Source organism: Seriola aureovittata, chromosome 2, assembly GCF_021018895.1.
Source record: "Seriola aureovittata isolate HTS-2021-v1 ecotype China chromosome 2, ASM2101889v1, whole genome shotgun sequence".
Taxonomy (NCBI): Eukaryota; Metazoa; Chordata; class Actinopteri; order Carangiformes; family Carangidae; genus Seriola; species Seriola aureovittata.
In genome coordinates, this window is record NC_079365.1 from 23,529,044 (window position 1) to 23,545,084 (window position 16,041).

At 38.4% G+C, this 16,041-nt stretch overlaps 1 protein-coding gene, 1 long non-coding RNA gene and 1 other non-coding gene across 6 annotated transcripts; all 3 read left to right on the top strand.

Annotated features, from left to right (window-relative positions):
• The first annotated feature begins 1,670 nt into the window (after positions 1-1,670).
• On the top strand, positions 1,671-3,930 carry LOC130186119 (guanylin-like). The gene is made up of 3 exons (XM_056402879.1): positions 1,671-1,778; positions 2,269-2,455; positions 3,504-3,930. The coding sequence occupies exons 1-3, from the start codon at positions 1,707-1,709 to the stop codon at positions 3,572-3,574; spliced, it is 330 nt and encodes a 109-aa protein (XP_056258854.1). The 5' UTR covers positions 1,671-1,706; the 3' UTR covers positions 3,575-3,930.
• Positions 3,931-5,736: 1,806 nt separating this feature from the next.
• Positions 5,737-5,808, top strand: trnap-agg (transfer RNA proline (anticodon AGG)). Its single transcript has one exon. It is a non-coding gene; the product is annotated as a tRNA-Pro (tRNA).
• Positions 5,809-6,540: 732 nt separating this feature from the next.
• LOC130184808 (uncharacterized) lies at positions 6,541-11,771 on the top strand. 4 transcript variants are annotated; one of them, XR_008830050.1, is made up of 3 exons: positions 6,541-6,616; positions 6,930-6,977; positions 10,448-11,771. It is a non-coding gene; the product is annotated as an uncharacterized LOC130184808 (long non-coding RNA). The 4 variants fall into 4 exon arrangements; XR_008830051.1 differs by lacking the exon at positions 6,541-6,616 and adding an exon at positions 10,196-10,275 and having other exon boundaries at positions 6,640-6,977; XR_008830052.1 differs by lacking the exon at positions 6,930-6,977 and having other exon boundaries at positions 6,548-6,616.
• Positions 11,772-16,041: the final 4,270 nt, after the last annotated feature.

Sequence of the window (16,041 nt, forward strand, 5' to 3'; positions counted from 1 at the left end):
ATCCGAGTGTGTGGTGACGGTGTGTGGGTGTTTTGCTGGTGACATTGTTGATATTTTATTTAAACCTCAAGGCGTACTTGACCAGTGTAGTTTTCACAATACACCATCCCATCTGGTTTAAAAAAAAATAACAGGGAGCATACCACACAGATGGTATTTTATGGATAGGAATGATTTCCCTGGGAATTTCTACATGAACTCCAAGCTTTGCTCTGATTATGTCCACCAGGACCTACATGCTGAGTTATATAATACATATTCATTGAAAATCAATGAAAATCTTCCTCACTATTCATTGATTTTCCGAACAATACCTGTCTAGTTACTTTATAGTTTTTCATTAACAGCAATTTTATGTGTGTGACTACGAATGTGTGTGTGCGAATCACTTTAAAAATCAAAGATTCGCCAGCGCTCTCCTGCGAACACAGGGCAAGACGTCTCCAACATTTGCTTGGGTTTTTCCTCTGATAACTGATCCAGACGTCCGAAGACTAATATCTTTCATGTGGTTAAGATATATAGTTGAAAATGACTAACACGTAAAAAGTGAATGTGGCTTACATCTATAAAAGTCAGAGCTTCTGTCAGGCAACCACAACACCGACCCATGCGCATAAGGGATATGATGTCATTGACGGGCGACTAAATGACACGTACCGTTACCATGATTAAAATCACGTCTTTAGCTACAGGTTTGAGAATTGCTGGAAACATTTAGGATAGTCACACAGTCCCTTTCTCACTCCTGTCTCTTGACACTTTGGTGCGACATACAAACAATGTCTCTGTCAAAGTTATAAGTAAGAGATCAACAAGAAAGTGGAAGCTTCTGTTTCATCTTTCTAACTCAGCTGGAGAAAAACCTGGTAAAACAGGTCGATGTTGTGACAGATGTGAGTCATGAAACAAAGTCTCTGAGTTCACACAGTCAGACCACAATTCATGATGGAGGAGCTGCAGATTGTGGCTCGTAATGACATCACAGATTTGACCCTTATCTATTGTTAAACATTGGGAAAGACATGCCCCTTCAGACCAAAGTCAAGTTTTGAGTCTAACTTGTTACTTTTCTAATATTCAGTTGTATATTTTGCAATAAAGGACTTAAGAATCATTTGAACTGAAGTGATAACCTAACTGTTTACAGCATTTTAAGCTCATTGGAGCTTCTGTTTTAAGGTGCATTTCTTTGGCTGTGTAAGCAAACAAAAAAAGTTTCCATTTGTATCTGGAAAACGTCATCATTCGCAAATATCACAACTATTCAAACAAGCGAACCATATGTAGGCATACAGCCTCCACCTTATCAGACAGCTCTGTGACGAATATCGGTGGGAGAAAGACAAGGGATGAGATTTATAAGGTGACACTGATGGGTGGGGTGCATTAGTATGAAACCCAAAGTCAACAATGAAATACAGTGCTGACGGAGGCAACAACAGAGATAGAGGTTATAAACAAATTTAGAGGATAGTGGTTATAAACTAAAAAAGAGGATCCAAAGCACTCTCAGTGCAGCAGCCTTTGTTTATCTTTGACCACTCGGTGTCCCCCCTACCTTTACTCTCCTCAACCTGCCAGTTGCCCTTGTTAATAAATCACTCACTAATCTGTCCAGACACCTTATAAGAGGCAGCTCAGACATACAGCGACCACAGAAGGAACACTCCTCTAAGCTGAGAGACATCTTGCTTCAACTGAAAATGAGATCACTCAATGTTGTCGTTGTTTTGGTGCTGTGTGTGTGCAGTGGAGCTCTGGGTGTGCAGGTTAAGGTGAGTATACTCTGTTATTGGAAAGACTGTTGACTTTGTTTTTATCTTATCAAGCTGTGTGTTTGGTTTCTCCCTGTCTCTCTGGTTGTCTTAGCCCTGTTATTTATTGTCTAAAGACAACTTAGAAATTGTAGTTGACACCAAAGGTTCTTTTTTTGGGGGAAAAATCCAAATGTTATGTGCCGGATTGTGAAGGATGTTTCACCTCCTATAAAATTAAAAATACATTTCAACACCAATCATTCAGTCTAGTCATGTTCCGTCTTTCCTGCAAAGCCACAACTAAAGTAGCCATCCAGTCCTCTTTTCAAATTCAAGTTTGAGTATTCATTCAGCTAATTTCAACCTTTGAACGTCTTATCATTCCCATTACTAGACACATACAGCACACTCTCGTCCTCAAATTAAAGCACCTGCACTTGAAAAATTTCGAATTCTGCTGTAGATTATCCTCATGCCTCAAAATGTCCTCTTGTTTCCTCCCTTCCAGGTCGGAGACAGGAGCTTCCCCTTGGAGGCAGTGAAGCAGCTGAAGGAGCTGATGGATGTAGACGACAACGTTAGCCCTCACCTCGCCGATACCAGTGTGGTAGCTGTTTGCGACAACCCTCTCCTGCCGCAGGTCTTTCGGCCAGTTTGCCAAGGGAGGGGAACAGGCCTTGTTTTCTCCACACTAGGTAAGACTGGGCCAAGGATAAGTAAGGAAATAACAATAGTTTTAACAGAAAATGTAGGTATAAACCCACTATGGTGTTTTACTATTACAGTATGTTCCTGTCAAGTTGCCTTTTAAGGTGTTTTCTGATATGTGCAAACACTATTCAAGTCAATAACACGTGTTAGTCCATCTTTCAGTACTTTCCTACAGTATCCTATCCATGGCTCTCAGCCATAAGCCCATTCATTCCCAGTGGAAATGTAACTGCTGGGCTCTGTAGTTATTTGGCAAACATTGGTCAAACAGTTTGTTGGGTGCTTCTTTCTGTCACAGATTAATTGTTCACCAAGACAATGTATGTGTGATTAATTTAAAGTAATAATGGCACAGAAAAGCATAAGTTGTATCAGGTTTTGGCTACACCAACAATACTTAGGGCAGTTTAATTGTTGGCATCTGGTGACAATAATAAGATAAAGAAATATCACCAAAAATGTCCTTTAACTAAGAGGCTGACAAGCATCAAGTGCAGCAGCTGGTAAGCCTGGCTCTGTGCAAAGGTGATAAAATCTGCCTACCAGCACTAAATTTTGCCAGTCAATGAATCATATCTCATTTGTTTATTCTGCTACAGTCCCTACAGACAAGAGAGTCAGCTCAATCCTGCCATCTTAGTCTCTTCTTAGAGACACCATTTAATCTACAGTTTTATTACTCAGGCACGCGCTCTCTCTCAGACTTGAGAATAAAGACACTGACAACAGGCTTCAGTTAGTTCACTCTAATGGATTCCTAGAGATCTCTGTTTACACATTGTATTATGCACATCCTGCAACGGCTGCCCCATAAATTGGGTCTGGAATGATAATGCCAGACAAGAGGCCTATGAAACGCTGTGCAAACAGTCTTTCAGGACCATTAAAGCTCATTAAACACAGATGGCACCCTTGTTGATCCCATTATCAATAAGAGGAGTATTTTTCATAAAACTGGAACACTGGCCCTTGAGTGGCACAAAAACATATTTTGGGTCACATGAATATTAAGTTTAATTTTTTTCTTTCCAGTGTACATCATCTCGTCTTCGGATCCCTGTGAAATATGTGCCAACCCCTCCTGCTATGGGTGTCTGAACTGATGCTGCCATCTGCTAGACACACAAACATGTCGACTGAAAGCCCCTGGGGGCTTCATCCCCCATAGTTCTTCTACATTTTCTGTCTTTAAGACATCCACAGACATGGGCAAAACATGTCCTGTCACCCAGCAACCAAGCCCAATGGGCCTCGAGGCTCAGTGGTCAACATACTGGATTTTAAAAGTAATATAGAAACCCTTGAGTTATTCGCCATTTTTATATGTTTTTGGTAGATGCTGTTCACAGATCCTTAGCCCCTTGCCAGTAGAGTGTCAAAACAGCTGCTCTGCAGTGTTTGAATATTTACTTTAATGTCTTAAACCCGCTTTCATATTGATCTTTTAATTTATTGACTCTGATGCAGCCTGTTGACAATAAAAAATATGTACTCTTTGCATCACTGAAAACTGTTTTTTTTGTCTCTTCAAAAATACAGTAATGCTGACACACACACACACACACACACATGCGTGCACACACACAAAGGGAGTGTGCTGTTTTAAAGTTACTGAATGGACAAAAAATTAAAGGGCACTATGTTAAGTCTAATGACAGCAAATGACAACAATGGAAACTGTCACTGGTTCCACGTTTGGGAGATGACTCACTCCCGGACAGACTCCTCCAAAATCCATCTGTGTACACTCTTCTACCGTAGTTTCGGAGATCTATCTTTTTAATCCACTACAATTAGAAAGTTAAAATGAATTAATCTAGGTGTTTAACAGTAGGCATACTTTTAGTCTGTTGTTTTTTGTGTTGCTAGTGACAATCGATTTTTAATAATGTCAATAATCATTTGGCAGGATAGCCAACTAGAGCAGCTTATTTATGTAAGAGAATAGATATGCATTACTGACATCACGCATCAATATACATGACATCAGTGATCTGCTTCTCCTACCACTGCGCTTCACAATGATCAGGTGTCACACATGATCAGCAGTCATTACAGGAACCTGGCCTACTGTAGTGTTTAATTTGTATCCACTGATCTATAAACCCTACATTAATGTGAGTTTAATAGATCGGATAATGGACTGATCATGCAAGTGATCAGCCTCAACAATCACTGTGTTTAATCCTTAATGGATGATGTGTGTTTCCCTCCATAGTGTGTCTTTAATTTATTAGAAACAAAGCCAACACTGGTCTTTTCTGGCGTTTTGACTCATATATCCACTGCCTGCTTTGTCATGTATATCCTGTTTTGGGTGTTATCCTGTTTCAATCATATTTTGGATATGGCATAAGTCTACATGGAACATGGAGCCTACTTATTCAGCTTTAGGGTTGTAGACTGTTGGATAAAACACACAATTTGAAAACTTCGGCATGTGATGAGCATTTTTACCTTTTTTCTTTTTATACACTGATTAATAGAAAATACTTAACCAATTAATGGTAGAAACTATTAAGGTACATTAACACAATAGGGTATGTAAGTACAGTTTTTTGCTTTGTATTTTCATAATGCTGCTTTATTAGATTTAAGAAATGAATATTTTTTTATTCAATTCAATATTCAATATTCAATTACATAACCTACACTTGTATTAGGCGATACACACATTATGCTTCCTCTCCACTGCATTTTAGCAGGAAATAGCCAATTGTACTATTCAGATTAAGAATTTTACAAAACTTGAATATATGATGCATTATTGTAAACTGTAATGACAGTAGTCTATATACAGTACAGTAGTAGTAGGGAGTATAAAGTAGTTAAATCCCCCCTTGACCGGCTACAGCTTTAAGTGATTATTCGATCTACAACAAATCAATCCAATTACACAAAAAAGACAAACTTCTAGTAAAAAAGTAGAAATTCCCTAAACAGAAACAAAATCAGAAAGACCCCTGACTCAGGCAGTCTCGTTTTTCCTACAGGATTTAAACGAAAACGGAAGAAGCAGCACGGGAGATCTCTTGTCATGTTTGGATCCTCTGCTTCCCTCCCAAGTTCTTCTTGCTAACATATGTCGACCCCTGGTGGTTATTCAATGACGTAACAACAATATGTCAACGCCCCAACAATACCCCAAGTAATACATTTTTCGGCACACATAATGAATATGTATCTAACCCTGCAACGTCCGTTTCTGTTGTTGCGTATGCATCTTGATGTCTCTGTTTTTGTTAAACCTTCCGGCGGAGCACGTGGCTCGTTGGTCTAGGGGTATGATTCTCGCTTAGGGTGCGAGAGGTCCCGGGTTCAAATCCCGGACGAGCCCTCTCCCTTTTAAGGTTTTTCAGAAGAAAGTCTCTTTTCAAATGTCCTTGCACACACAAAGGATTTCTTTTCAAACCGAGCAAAGAATCATCAAACTCAAAAAGCCGTTAATCAAAATGAAGGTGTAGGTTCATGTTTGACCACAGGGTGGCAGCATTTCCTCTGAAAATGAGTTTACATTGAACTGTTGGCTGTGTTGTAATAACGGTACAGCCACTTCTACTACTGCTGTTACTGCAGCTGCCATTACAATCACTACATGACACCAGTGTAAACTATGAGAACAACATCAGATCAAAGCAGAGAAAAGGTCTGTAGTGTAACAGTTTTATTCCTTTGTCATTTATGAAATCCAAATCTGCATCAGGAATAAATATGCCAATATGCCAACCACTAATTCAACACTCATTCAACAGGGATTGCTTTGTTTTTGTATTTTTGTTATCTCACCATCCCATAGACGTGGCAAAGGAAAGATCAATGACATAACTGTATAAATTCTGGGGAGTTTTAAACAGTGAAGACCAATGTGAAGCGCCATGTTGTTTCTGAAACTAGTTTGAAATAATCCTGTGTATTGGTTACACTGTGAATGCAGCATCACTGAATGGGAGTACTTACTGCGCATGTACATGATGACTCATGCGGGTGAAAGATCAAGATCAATCGCAGTGAGATGTCCTGAAAAAAGCTGAGTTTGGCAATATTTAGTTCACTGCTGGATAAACAAGGCAGAATAGCTCTCATGTAGACCAGCTGACCCTCAGCTGGATTTCATCAGACCCACGTTCACTTTGCAGAGAATCCTGGTAGGTTCAGTATCTTCCTAATGGAACTTGATTTACATTTTAGAGAGTAAATCTAACATGCAGGTCTAATTTTAATACAGTCATAGAACACCCTCATGAGAAATGTGAAATGAAGATGCAAACATAAATGGGTTTACTGCATTTAAAAAAAAAAAAAATTATTAAATAATACCGCATACTTTTGGAAGCAGGGTCACATGACTGCTGGGCCAGAAAACAGCAGCAGAACAGGTGTGCTAACTGGGCAGCTCACACAGGTGCCTTGAGTGTTCTTTGTTCTGTGTCCTGAGCTCATTCTCTGTTTGCCCTTCAGCTGAGCTGGTTCCCTCTGTCCTTTAACCTTTGTTCCTGAGTGTGTTAAGTGAGTTTATTTCATTTTATTTCCTCAAGTCATGTTTATTTTGTTGTTAAGTAGTACATGTAATCTCCTTGGTTTGTTCTTGCATGATATTTAAAGTGAGAATGTATTGATGTACTGATTTTTGAATTAGAATTGTTCATTGTTGTTGTTTATTCAAGCTAATATGATAAAAATCTGACCTGTAACTACTCGCACCTGAATGACTATAAGCTTAAGATGAAATACTTTCAAATGGAACCTGCTGACTGCTTCTCCTGCTTTGCTCATATTCATAAAGTCAAGTCAGGTGTAATCCTAGAACACATACATGTGGAAAATTACATTTTTATTTTTAAGTTTACCGGATCATTTGACTAAGTTCCCCAGTAGGCTTCTATTATGACTTTAAAATTTGAAATTTTAGCCTGTTTCTGCACCAGACACTTTGAGGATGGAACACTATATCATAATCATGGATTGTGTATTTAAAGGAAAATCCAACCCTTTTTAAGAATTCACATTTCTTATTCCTGTGCCCCAGAACAGATTGGTGAACATGCAGCACTCTCCTCTAAAGTTAGAAACCAAAGGGAGAATCTTAAAATGTGTAATGTCATCCCAGTTTGCTCTGATGCTGTGAGGCCATAAAATGTTGGTAATTTCTTACAACAAAATGAGTGTCTTATATCTTAAACTTTATGTCCAATTTAAAATCTGGATGAGACCTGTTAGGAAGTACACTACACAGCTACTTTAGATTATTGGGTTAGGGAGGAAACCCATTTCTCCCAGTGGCTCAAAGTAAATTCACCCTTTGGATTTTTTTAGAATATGACATTTGCATGCGTTGTTTGGGCAGTAGGGACGACAAAGAACATAATGGCGTCAGTGACCAAGCCCTGGCTCATATTTGATTGGGAAGATGGCTCACTTGTATGGTTAAAGCAATAAGGTAAAAATAATGAATTGGGAAGAGCGTTTCTTAGCACAAATTTTTGATGTGGGATAAATTCAACTTAATTTTTGTTGTTGCTGAATCATTGAAGTGATATTTTTGTTGAATATCAGTGGTGAGGAAACGCATAGACTGTGAAATAAGTGCTTAATTGTCAACATCTGTGTACAGATATAGAGCAGAAAAACCCAGTTTTCCCACACACTGTGTCACTGAATTTATAAGTGGAATCTTGACCTTTTTTAAAAACGATCTGATTGGACAATGACAATCCAATCAGAAGCAAAGTAGCAGAGGGCAGGTGCTCCTGCTGCCTTTATCGGCAGATCCTAAAAGGCAAAGTACATTTTAAACCCTGAGCCGTCATCCATCTTGAAAATCTACACCGATGAACGCAACAGAACCACCTGCCCACTGATTGGACTCTCCTTTGTGATTGGACTGGATACTTGTACTAAATTAACTATTTTAATGAGGTCGTATTTGCCACTAAACAGCTAGAACTGGGCATGGTGTGAAATAGGCTCTCATTTTCACTGGCACCAGTAAATACCACTTAAACCACAACTATTTCAGTGTAACAGACTCTGCTGTGTTTGCTATGCGTTATGCTTTTTGAGTTGTGTCCCCTGAGAATTACTGTAGGGCGAGGAGGTGGCTTTTCCTAGTTCCTGTGGTCAGTACTCGCACTGCAGCATTTTCACTGAGTTATTGGGACATCCTGATAGAGAATAAGAATGAATAGTAACCTGCACACAGCAAGTGTGTGTGTGTGTGTGTGTGTATACATGTATGCATAGCCTTTAATGTTCACCCAAAGTTAAAATTAATAAGTTGATGAATAGCTAGAGACATGAACTGTAAGACTCTATAATATTTCCAGTGTTCAGTGGAAATGTATTCCTGATCAGTTGTAGTTTTGCGGAAAAAACCTCAAACAGTTGTGAATTATGTTCATTATTTAGACAGTTTGCTTATTTATTTAGCTTAGCTTTCTTTAAATTGAACGCTACAGCCAGCACATTTGTTCAAAACACACGAGCTTTACTTTGAAGACGAGCTGTCTCTGTTTCCGGCTCTTGTCTTCCTTGTTAAATTTTAGTAGTCTTAATGGTCTTGGATGGAACAATTGTATAAATAGTGAAAAAATTAACTTTTTTATGCTGAAAACACATGCTATGAGGTTTAATGTATTTAGTTTTGCCAGTTTAATCTGTGTAAAAGATATCCTTTGTCAGTTAATGTACTCTTTTTACCATTTTCAGTGTCCAATGTGCTCATTCCTCTTAATGCCCACCAGAGGGCACAATTCTCCAAATTATTTTTACTACATACTGCAGACTTCATAGCATTATGGTGGCATATGGATATACCCTCTACATAATCTATCATTTTCATTCAGTGTTGCTAAGATTTCAGTAATGTATTCACTTTTTTGCCGATTTCTTTTCATGTTAACTCAAAAAGGGAAACAGCTTTTGACTTGCATGCTGCCGTGAGAATAAAAAAAAAGAGTATACAAGCATGTTAGCTGACTGTGGCACTATAAGGCATCGTACTCGTCACCATATACAATAGAAAGTATATGGTTAAGTCAGTTTATAAATGCATATTACTGTGTCCAGGCCACATTTTGTTCTTTGTGGTACCTATGCTATGTCCTGATCATGCATGTCCCGGCTCCTTTTTGTTGACAAACATTCTTTTAAACTTCAAAGACAACTTCACATGGATATGTGCGCAAGAGTACAGCTTGACACTACATTCTTGCAAAGTTCAGAATTGTCCCTGTTTTGTTGATCTCGGTGAACCCTGAGAAAAAGCAAGATTCACTGGCACTCATATCTAAAGTTACTTAACTGTTCTCAGGAAGTGGAGGGTTTCATGTTCATAGCTTGTTTTATATGAATAAAGGGAACTGTGTGTTCATCCTTACTTCAGCTCTACTTCTTATTCTGTTCAGGGTTGAGCTGCTGGAGCCTAAATTGGTGCTAACTTAAAGATAAGCATGTTCACTGTATGTCAGGGCCAACACACATTTAGACAGATAAACGACAGTCACATTCTCACGAAAGATTTAGAATTCCATTTCATCTAATGTGCATTGTGACGTCCGCGGTTTTGTGTCTAGCCCTGAAATTCAACCACCACCCCCATTATTGCGTTTCTAAGATTTATAGTCACTGAAAGAGTCAGGAATGATGTTTTTCTGTATGTGTCACCCATTTGCACTAAGTCTAGCATTACAAACTTGAAAGTCAATCTTGATTTTGACATGTTCCAGTTGCCGTCACATTAAATGAGTCAACCACTTACACTTCTGCAATTATGCTACTGGAAACCAATCCTCACAAATTTCAACAGGTTAGTGCATGGAGCAGTACGTGTGTCAATTGACCTTTTGCTAAACCCTGCCTCCTTTAGTCAGTGTACATCTTTCGAGCAAACTTCCAGTTATTCCATTGTGTTTTACAATGATCATGCAAGAAGATCTACCACTCACGATTCTTATGTATTTTTGAATTATTCATTTCAGACATAGACTTTAAATAAAGATGGACATGGACTCTATGACATCACCCATAGGTGTCTGAAGAGCGGTTTTGAAGCTCAGAGCGAGCTGCTCTGCCACTGCCATCTTGCCAGTATCGGATTCCACCAGACTCCCTGCTAATCCAAAAATGGGCAAAGAGGAGGGGTGCATGTGGACCTGAGACTTCAGTGCATGCCGGTTAGTGGGAAGCATATGCTCACCTACCTGTCACTCAAAGTAGCACACCCTCAATTTTGCAGAACAACAGTAGAGTTGTCATGGAAGGGGACATTAGCTATAGAGACCCAAACCGTTCTTTGTACCAGGCTGTAAACACGTTTATTTCTGCTGTGAAGTTGGGCATTTTTAACATGGGAGTCAACAGGAATTAACTCGCTTTTGGAACCAAAAATCTCTCTTGATGGAGACATACCTGATGCTACATCAAGCTAAAAGACTGACACTGAAGCTAAAGCTGCATGTCCCACACACAAAACAAAATCAGCATCCTCGCCAGTTGATTATCCATGTAGTTAGTCCTACTATTGTAAGATTAGGCTGTTTTTATTTTGACGTTATAAGAAAAATGATGCGGGAGAGGATGAGGACTCGCCAGTGTGTGTTGCAAACATGTAAACTTCAGATGAGTAGGAGGCAACAAATACACCACTTGCTTGATCTCTTTTGTGGGAATCCCCCAAATGTCACATTTCTTTAAAGACAGAAGTACATTCGGTTTTTAAAGAACACTGTTTAATCCATTCCTTACACTTCTTGAGTTTTTGGTTTTGCAAGAGTTGAAATGAGCTTCATGCACACTGCTTCAAGGTGTTGAGAAATCCAAGGTCTGACAGGTCTGCTCAGCCGTGCGATGCTTTGATTGGACACTCACTGTTTGGAGGAGGGATTTCGATCAATATCCTGTTCCCTCCTGCATCTGTCTCCTGCTTTGGTAAATAATAAGTTGTACTTACCTGTGAATATGCACCATGGTCTTTCATGACTCCCTAATGTGAAAGGATGCTGCATTTAATCAGAATCACTCTCTATTCCAGGCACAGCTGCTGTAGATTCCCTCTCACCTTGGAGGGACACAAATGCGTTTGGCAAATTAAAGCTTCTATTGACCTGGTTGTCTGTCTCTGTGCCTCAGTCCTCAACAGTCTTTCTTATCTTGGCAAAACAATCCCACCACATTCATAGTGGTCATGAATGAATTATCTTGACCTTGTTCATTTTAAGTAGGATGTGTAGTAGATGATTGCACAGATAACAGTTCTCTGCTTCACTCATATATCAAAATAAACCTGACTGGATGAATACACCATTTACTGAGCTCTCATTGATTTCTGGATTAAAAACATGCAGGCAGTTGTGTAAATGTAAAACTCAGTTTCTGATTAAATTTTCGGTGAGAATCATATGAGCCGTACAGTCACGAAATCATCAGTCTTCACTTTATAACTTCAACAACCAGTCTTCAAATGTGTTAGTGTAGTTTAGGGGGTTTGACCAGCAGTGAGACACATAATCATCTCAATACCTAACACATAGTTTACTGATTGATGTGTCTGACCGTGCTGAATCAGTTCAGTGGATGTTTTCCAGTTTAAAATCTTAGAACCACAAACTGAGCACATAAGGTACGTAGTCTTTGTCTAAGTCAAGTAACAGGCCTCTAGTTTTTTAGTGCTCAGATTCCATTAATGCTGAACTGCCGAATTTCAGGATATTTTGAAGGCTTTATTTTAAATTTTCTTTTGTTTCTCTTGTCATCAAATGTTATAGTGGGTTCAGAGTTTTGGGTGGTTACTGTGCTAGCCACAGTACGTCCTCCGGATAAATGTGCAGGTTATTTTGTCAGTTAATTTTTTTGGTCTATAAAGCAACAGAAAACAGTAATGCTGCAGGTTTTACACCTCCTTGCAGGCAATAGACATGGGCTTAATGTTTTTAGGGTTGTTTGTCCTACATACGTACATTCAACTCTCCCAATTCAAATTTCATCCAAACGTTCTATGTAACATATTCCTCGCAATAGATTTGTTATTTACACCGTAACTTCACTCTTCAAATGCCTTTTTAAATGTCACCATTTTCACCAACCAAACTACAAAAACACCTTCCAGATGTCATGAAACTCTACAGTTTTGAAGGGAGGGACAACTAACATTCTTCATGCTCTAATTACCGTATTTGTGACCCCATCATGTTGTATATTTTTATTGTCAGATGGTGTCAAGCCCTTCACATCTGGTTGCTTCTCTCCTCCTCTCTGTGCTCACATATGCAGTATTTTAATACATATGAATTCCCAATAAAGCTGTTCTCGTTTACATATTTATCTGTTTCTGTTGTAGGACGATGGCACAGGTATGAAATAGGAACAGGAACACATTTCATGTGTTGCGTGTGCATGGCGACCGCGTCACTGAACATGTTCACACCGGCTGTATCTGCTGCGTTGCCGCTACTGCAGCCTTATCTTTGTAGTTTGCAGGCTACTGGAGTGTTGGATTTCTTTTCATTATAAATGAAGTTCTGATTTATTTCTGACAGAAAACGTCAGTAAAATGCCACAGTCTCCTCATGCAGCTGTTAAAATGGTTAAAAAATGTATTTATATTTTTTTATGTCTGCGATATGTTCAGATTCAGCGTAGGGAAAATATTTCTGGTGGAAACAGTTGGGGTTGTTGTGCTGAATTTCTTAGGCATGCCAGAGTGCACCTTTAAGTTGTAAATACTTGAAGAAGCATTTGTGTTGTTCTTATAAAGATCCAGTAGTTTAACTATGCCCTTATTTCACCATGTTTTAAATTCCATGTCATTTTTAGCTGCCTGAAGTGTTCATTTCTTCAAACTGATGAAAAGCAAGAAAACAGTGGGGAGTCACCCAGATATATATTTCATGGCAGACAGCAATAGTGTTTTTCACAAAAGGATTTGCTGTGGTTTATCTTGATTTAATAAAGGGAGCAGAGTATAAAAAGTTATCCAATATCAAACACATTGAGGAAAACAATTCAGTTTGTAAACAGGGAAAGTCTCCCTCTAGAAAATCCAAACATTGCACCTCTCTACCGGGCAGCTCAGTAATACCACTGTAAATGTGGTAGTTGTGGCCCTCCCCTATCATAAGGCAAGTATATGAAAGAGAAAGTCTAAGTCTTGGCTTCCTGTTACTCCAAATAAAGTTGGAGAGCATCTTCCCATCTTTTGGGAAAAATGAAGGTGGAGGGGCCGAAGGAATCAACTGAAAAACATTAGAAAAAATCTTATTTTATGTTTATTCTTCCCATTATAGACAGAGGTAATGTCCATTTTGTGACATCTTCAGACACTTTAGCTAATGTAGATTCATAGTTAGTTGGTTATCGTGGTTGGGTATCATTGGTTTTCTTCCCTCCTGTTCATGTAGAAACATATTAAATGTTTTATCTTGTTAACGTTAAAACCACAGAAGCTGACTAATGTTTTAAGAGGGATGGTATTCTTTTCCAAAGAAAAGTTTTGCAGCAGAACCACCACCCAGTCTGAAGGAGGCTGTTTGTCTCCTGAATAATCATCTGACCCTGTGTGACAAACACTGCTACCAGACCCATCTGCAGTGTTTAGCTGTGTTGGAAATGTGCACTGGCATAAAAGCTGTTTATTACTAGAGCAGCAGCAAATCCTCAAAAAGACATTTGCTGGATCCACACATGCTTTTAAAGTTGGTCCATCTGTAACCAAGGTACAACAAAACAAAATGCTTAAATGCTTAATATATAATAATACAGCTAAACATAAAAATGTGATGTCAGCTGATTAAATCATCAGAAATAACGCTTTCTTTTTGTACCCATTTCTCTGTCTTTACCTCCCAGGACCTCTTTTTGGAGGATTATATCTGTGTTTTAATAAATATTAATTACAATCATAATTTTTAGACCATCTTTAAGATGGCATTGTTTCAAGTTGTTTTTAGATTTTTTTTTTTTTTTCTGTATTTGGTCTTATCTGCTGATTTTGGAGCCATAATATTTTTGAGAAATTCTTGAGAAATCTCTGAAAGCACAGTTACATTTTGTTGTACCAGGGTAGAATACAAACAAAAATCTCTTTGTGGATTTCTTGTATTTTGAGCTGTTAGCAATGAGGTATCTTTCATATGAAAAATATTCTATTCTGCCAAGATGACTGGTACCACAAAATCAAAACAACTTGTTGTTCTTGGTAATATAATTATCAGAAAAAAAAAATGTAGACACACCAGGTCCTTTTTGATTTTTGTTTTAGCTATTAATTCTCTGTAATGCTCTGTATTGGAACTAATTTAATAGTATCGTCCCTATTTAAAAAATTAACTAAAAACTAAACTACAACTTTGGTGCCAGGACCTAACCATGGTTCTTATTAGGGCTGCCATGACATCAGATTTTCACCGCACGATTATTGTGGCCAAAAAATTAATGATACCGATATTATTTATATCTACAGAAAACTTGAAAAATAATGATAAAAATATTAATGCTATCAGTCAAATTCATCTTTAACTTTGTCAGTTGCGTGTTTTGTCTCTTTTTTGGCAAATGAATTAGGCTAAAGAACAATTTCACTGCCATCATGATATAATCATACGCATATCATTAACACAATATTAAAGATGCACTGATCCATCAGCTGCCAATTGAAGAAGGTTTTCAGCATGATCAGCTATGATTGGTGACTGGTCGATCAGTCTCAGATATCCAATTCTGGGCCAGTCATATTTACACTCATACTTCACATACACACACACACACACACACACAAAACATTCAGTTTATGTTCATCACCGCAAGTGAACCAAAGTAAAACACCATAACCCCGCTGAACATTTCAAGAAGCTAACAGGCAAATTGGCTAAAGCTAGTGTCACACCGCTTACCTCACCGGTGCTGCTGCTGCTGCTCGCATGCATGCGTGTCCACACCGCCAGCATTGCTGTTGTGCTTTGGAAAATGGCCAATAATAATAATAATAATCATCATCATCATCATACGTCATTGAAATGTAGTCAGCCAAGAGAGATGATTTTTGTTTATCCTTGTTCAAAGCGAGACAGAGAGATTGTTATTAGTCAAAATTTTATTATGAACACACAATTGGATTATCCATTGAAGAAAAGCTACAAAATGTTTGTGTAACTGTCAATAATCCCAGTTTTTAAAAATTGCAAACAATTTGCATCTAATTTTTTAAATATCACAGTTATCGTCAATACCGGTATATTGCAACACCTCTAGTTGTTATTGAAGAACGAAAGCTGAAATATTTAAAAGAAAGGAAATCAATTATTTCTAAGCTTTCTCTCTTGTTTCTGTCTCCACTATAATTCTATCTCACTCTCACTGCCCCCTAGTTTGCAGTTTTCAGTGGTAATCAGTGGTTAATCCCATTTTATTGCCAGATGGACAGATAGAAAGTCTGGGTTGCAGAGGCATGGGATTACCTTCTGATTACTGTCTGGTCATCAACATGTTTTGGAAGTCATGCTTTGTAATGGCTTTTTATTCTCCAACACACTAACGCTAAGATGAGTTGGATGAGATGAAGAGTTTTTAGGAACAAAGA

Excerpts from the sequence above, each read along its gene's own strand:
- LOC130186119 (XM_056402879.1), top strand. The coding sequence starts at position 1,707 with ATGAGATCACTCAATGTTGTCGTTGTTTTGGTGCTGTGTGTGTGCAGT. Across the intron at positions 1,779-2,268 it reads CTCTGGGTGTGCAGGTTAAG|GTCGGAGACAGGAGCTTCCC; the intron begins GTGAGTATACTC and ends CCTCCCTTCCAG. Across the intron at positions 2,456-3,503 it reads CCTTGTTTTCTCCACACTAG|TGTACATCATCTCGTCTTCG; the intron begins GTAAGACTGGGC and ends TTTTCTTTCCAG.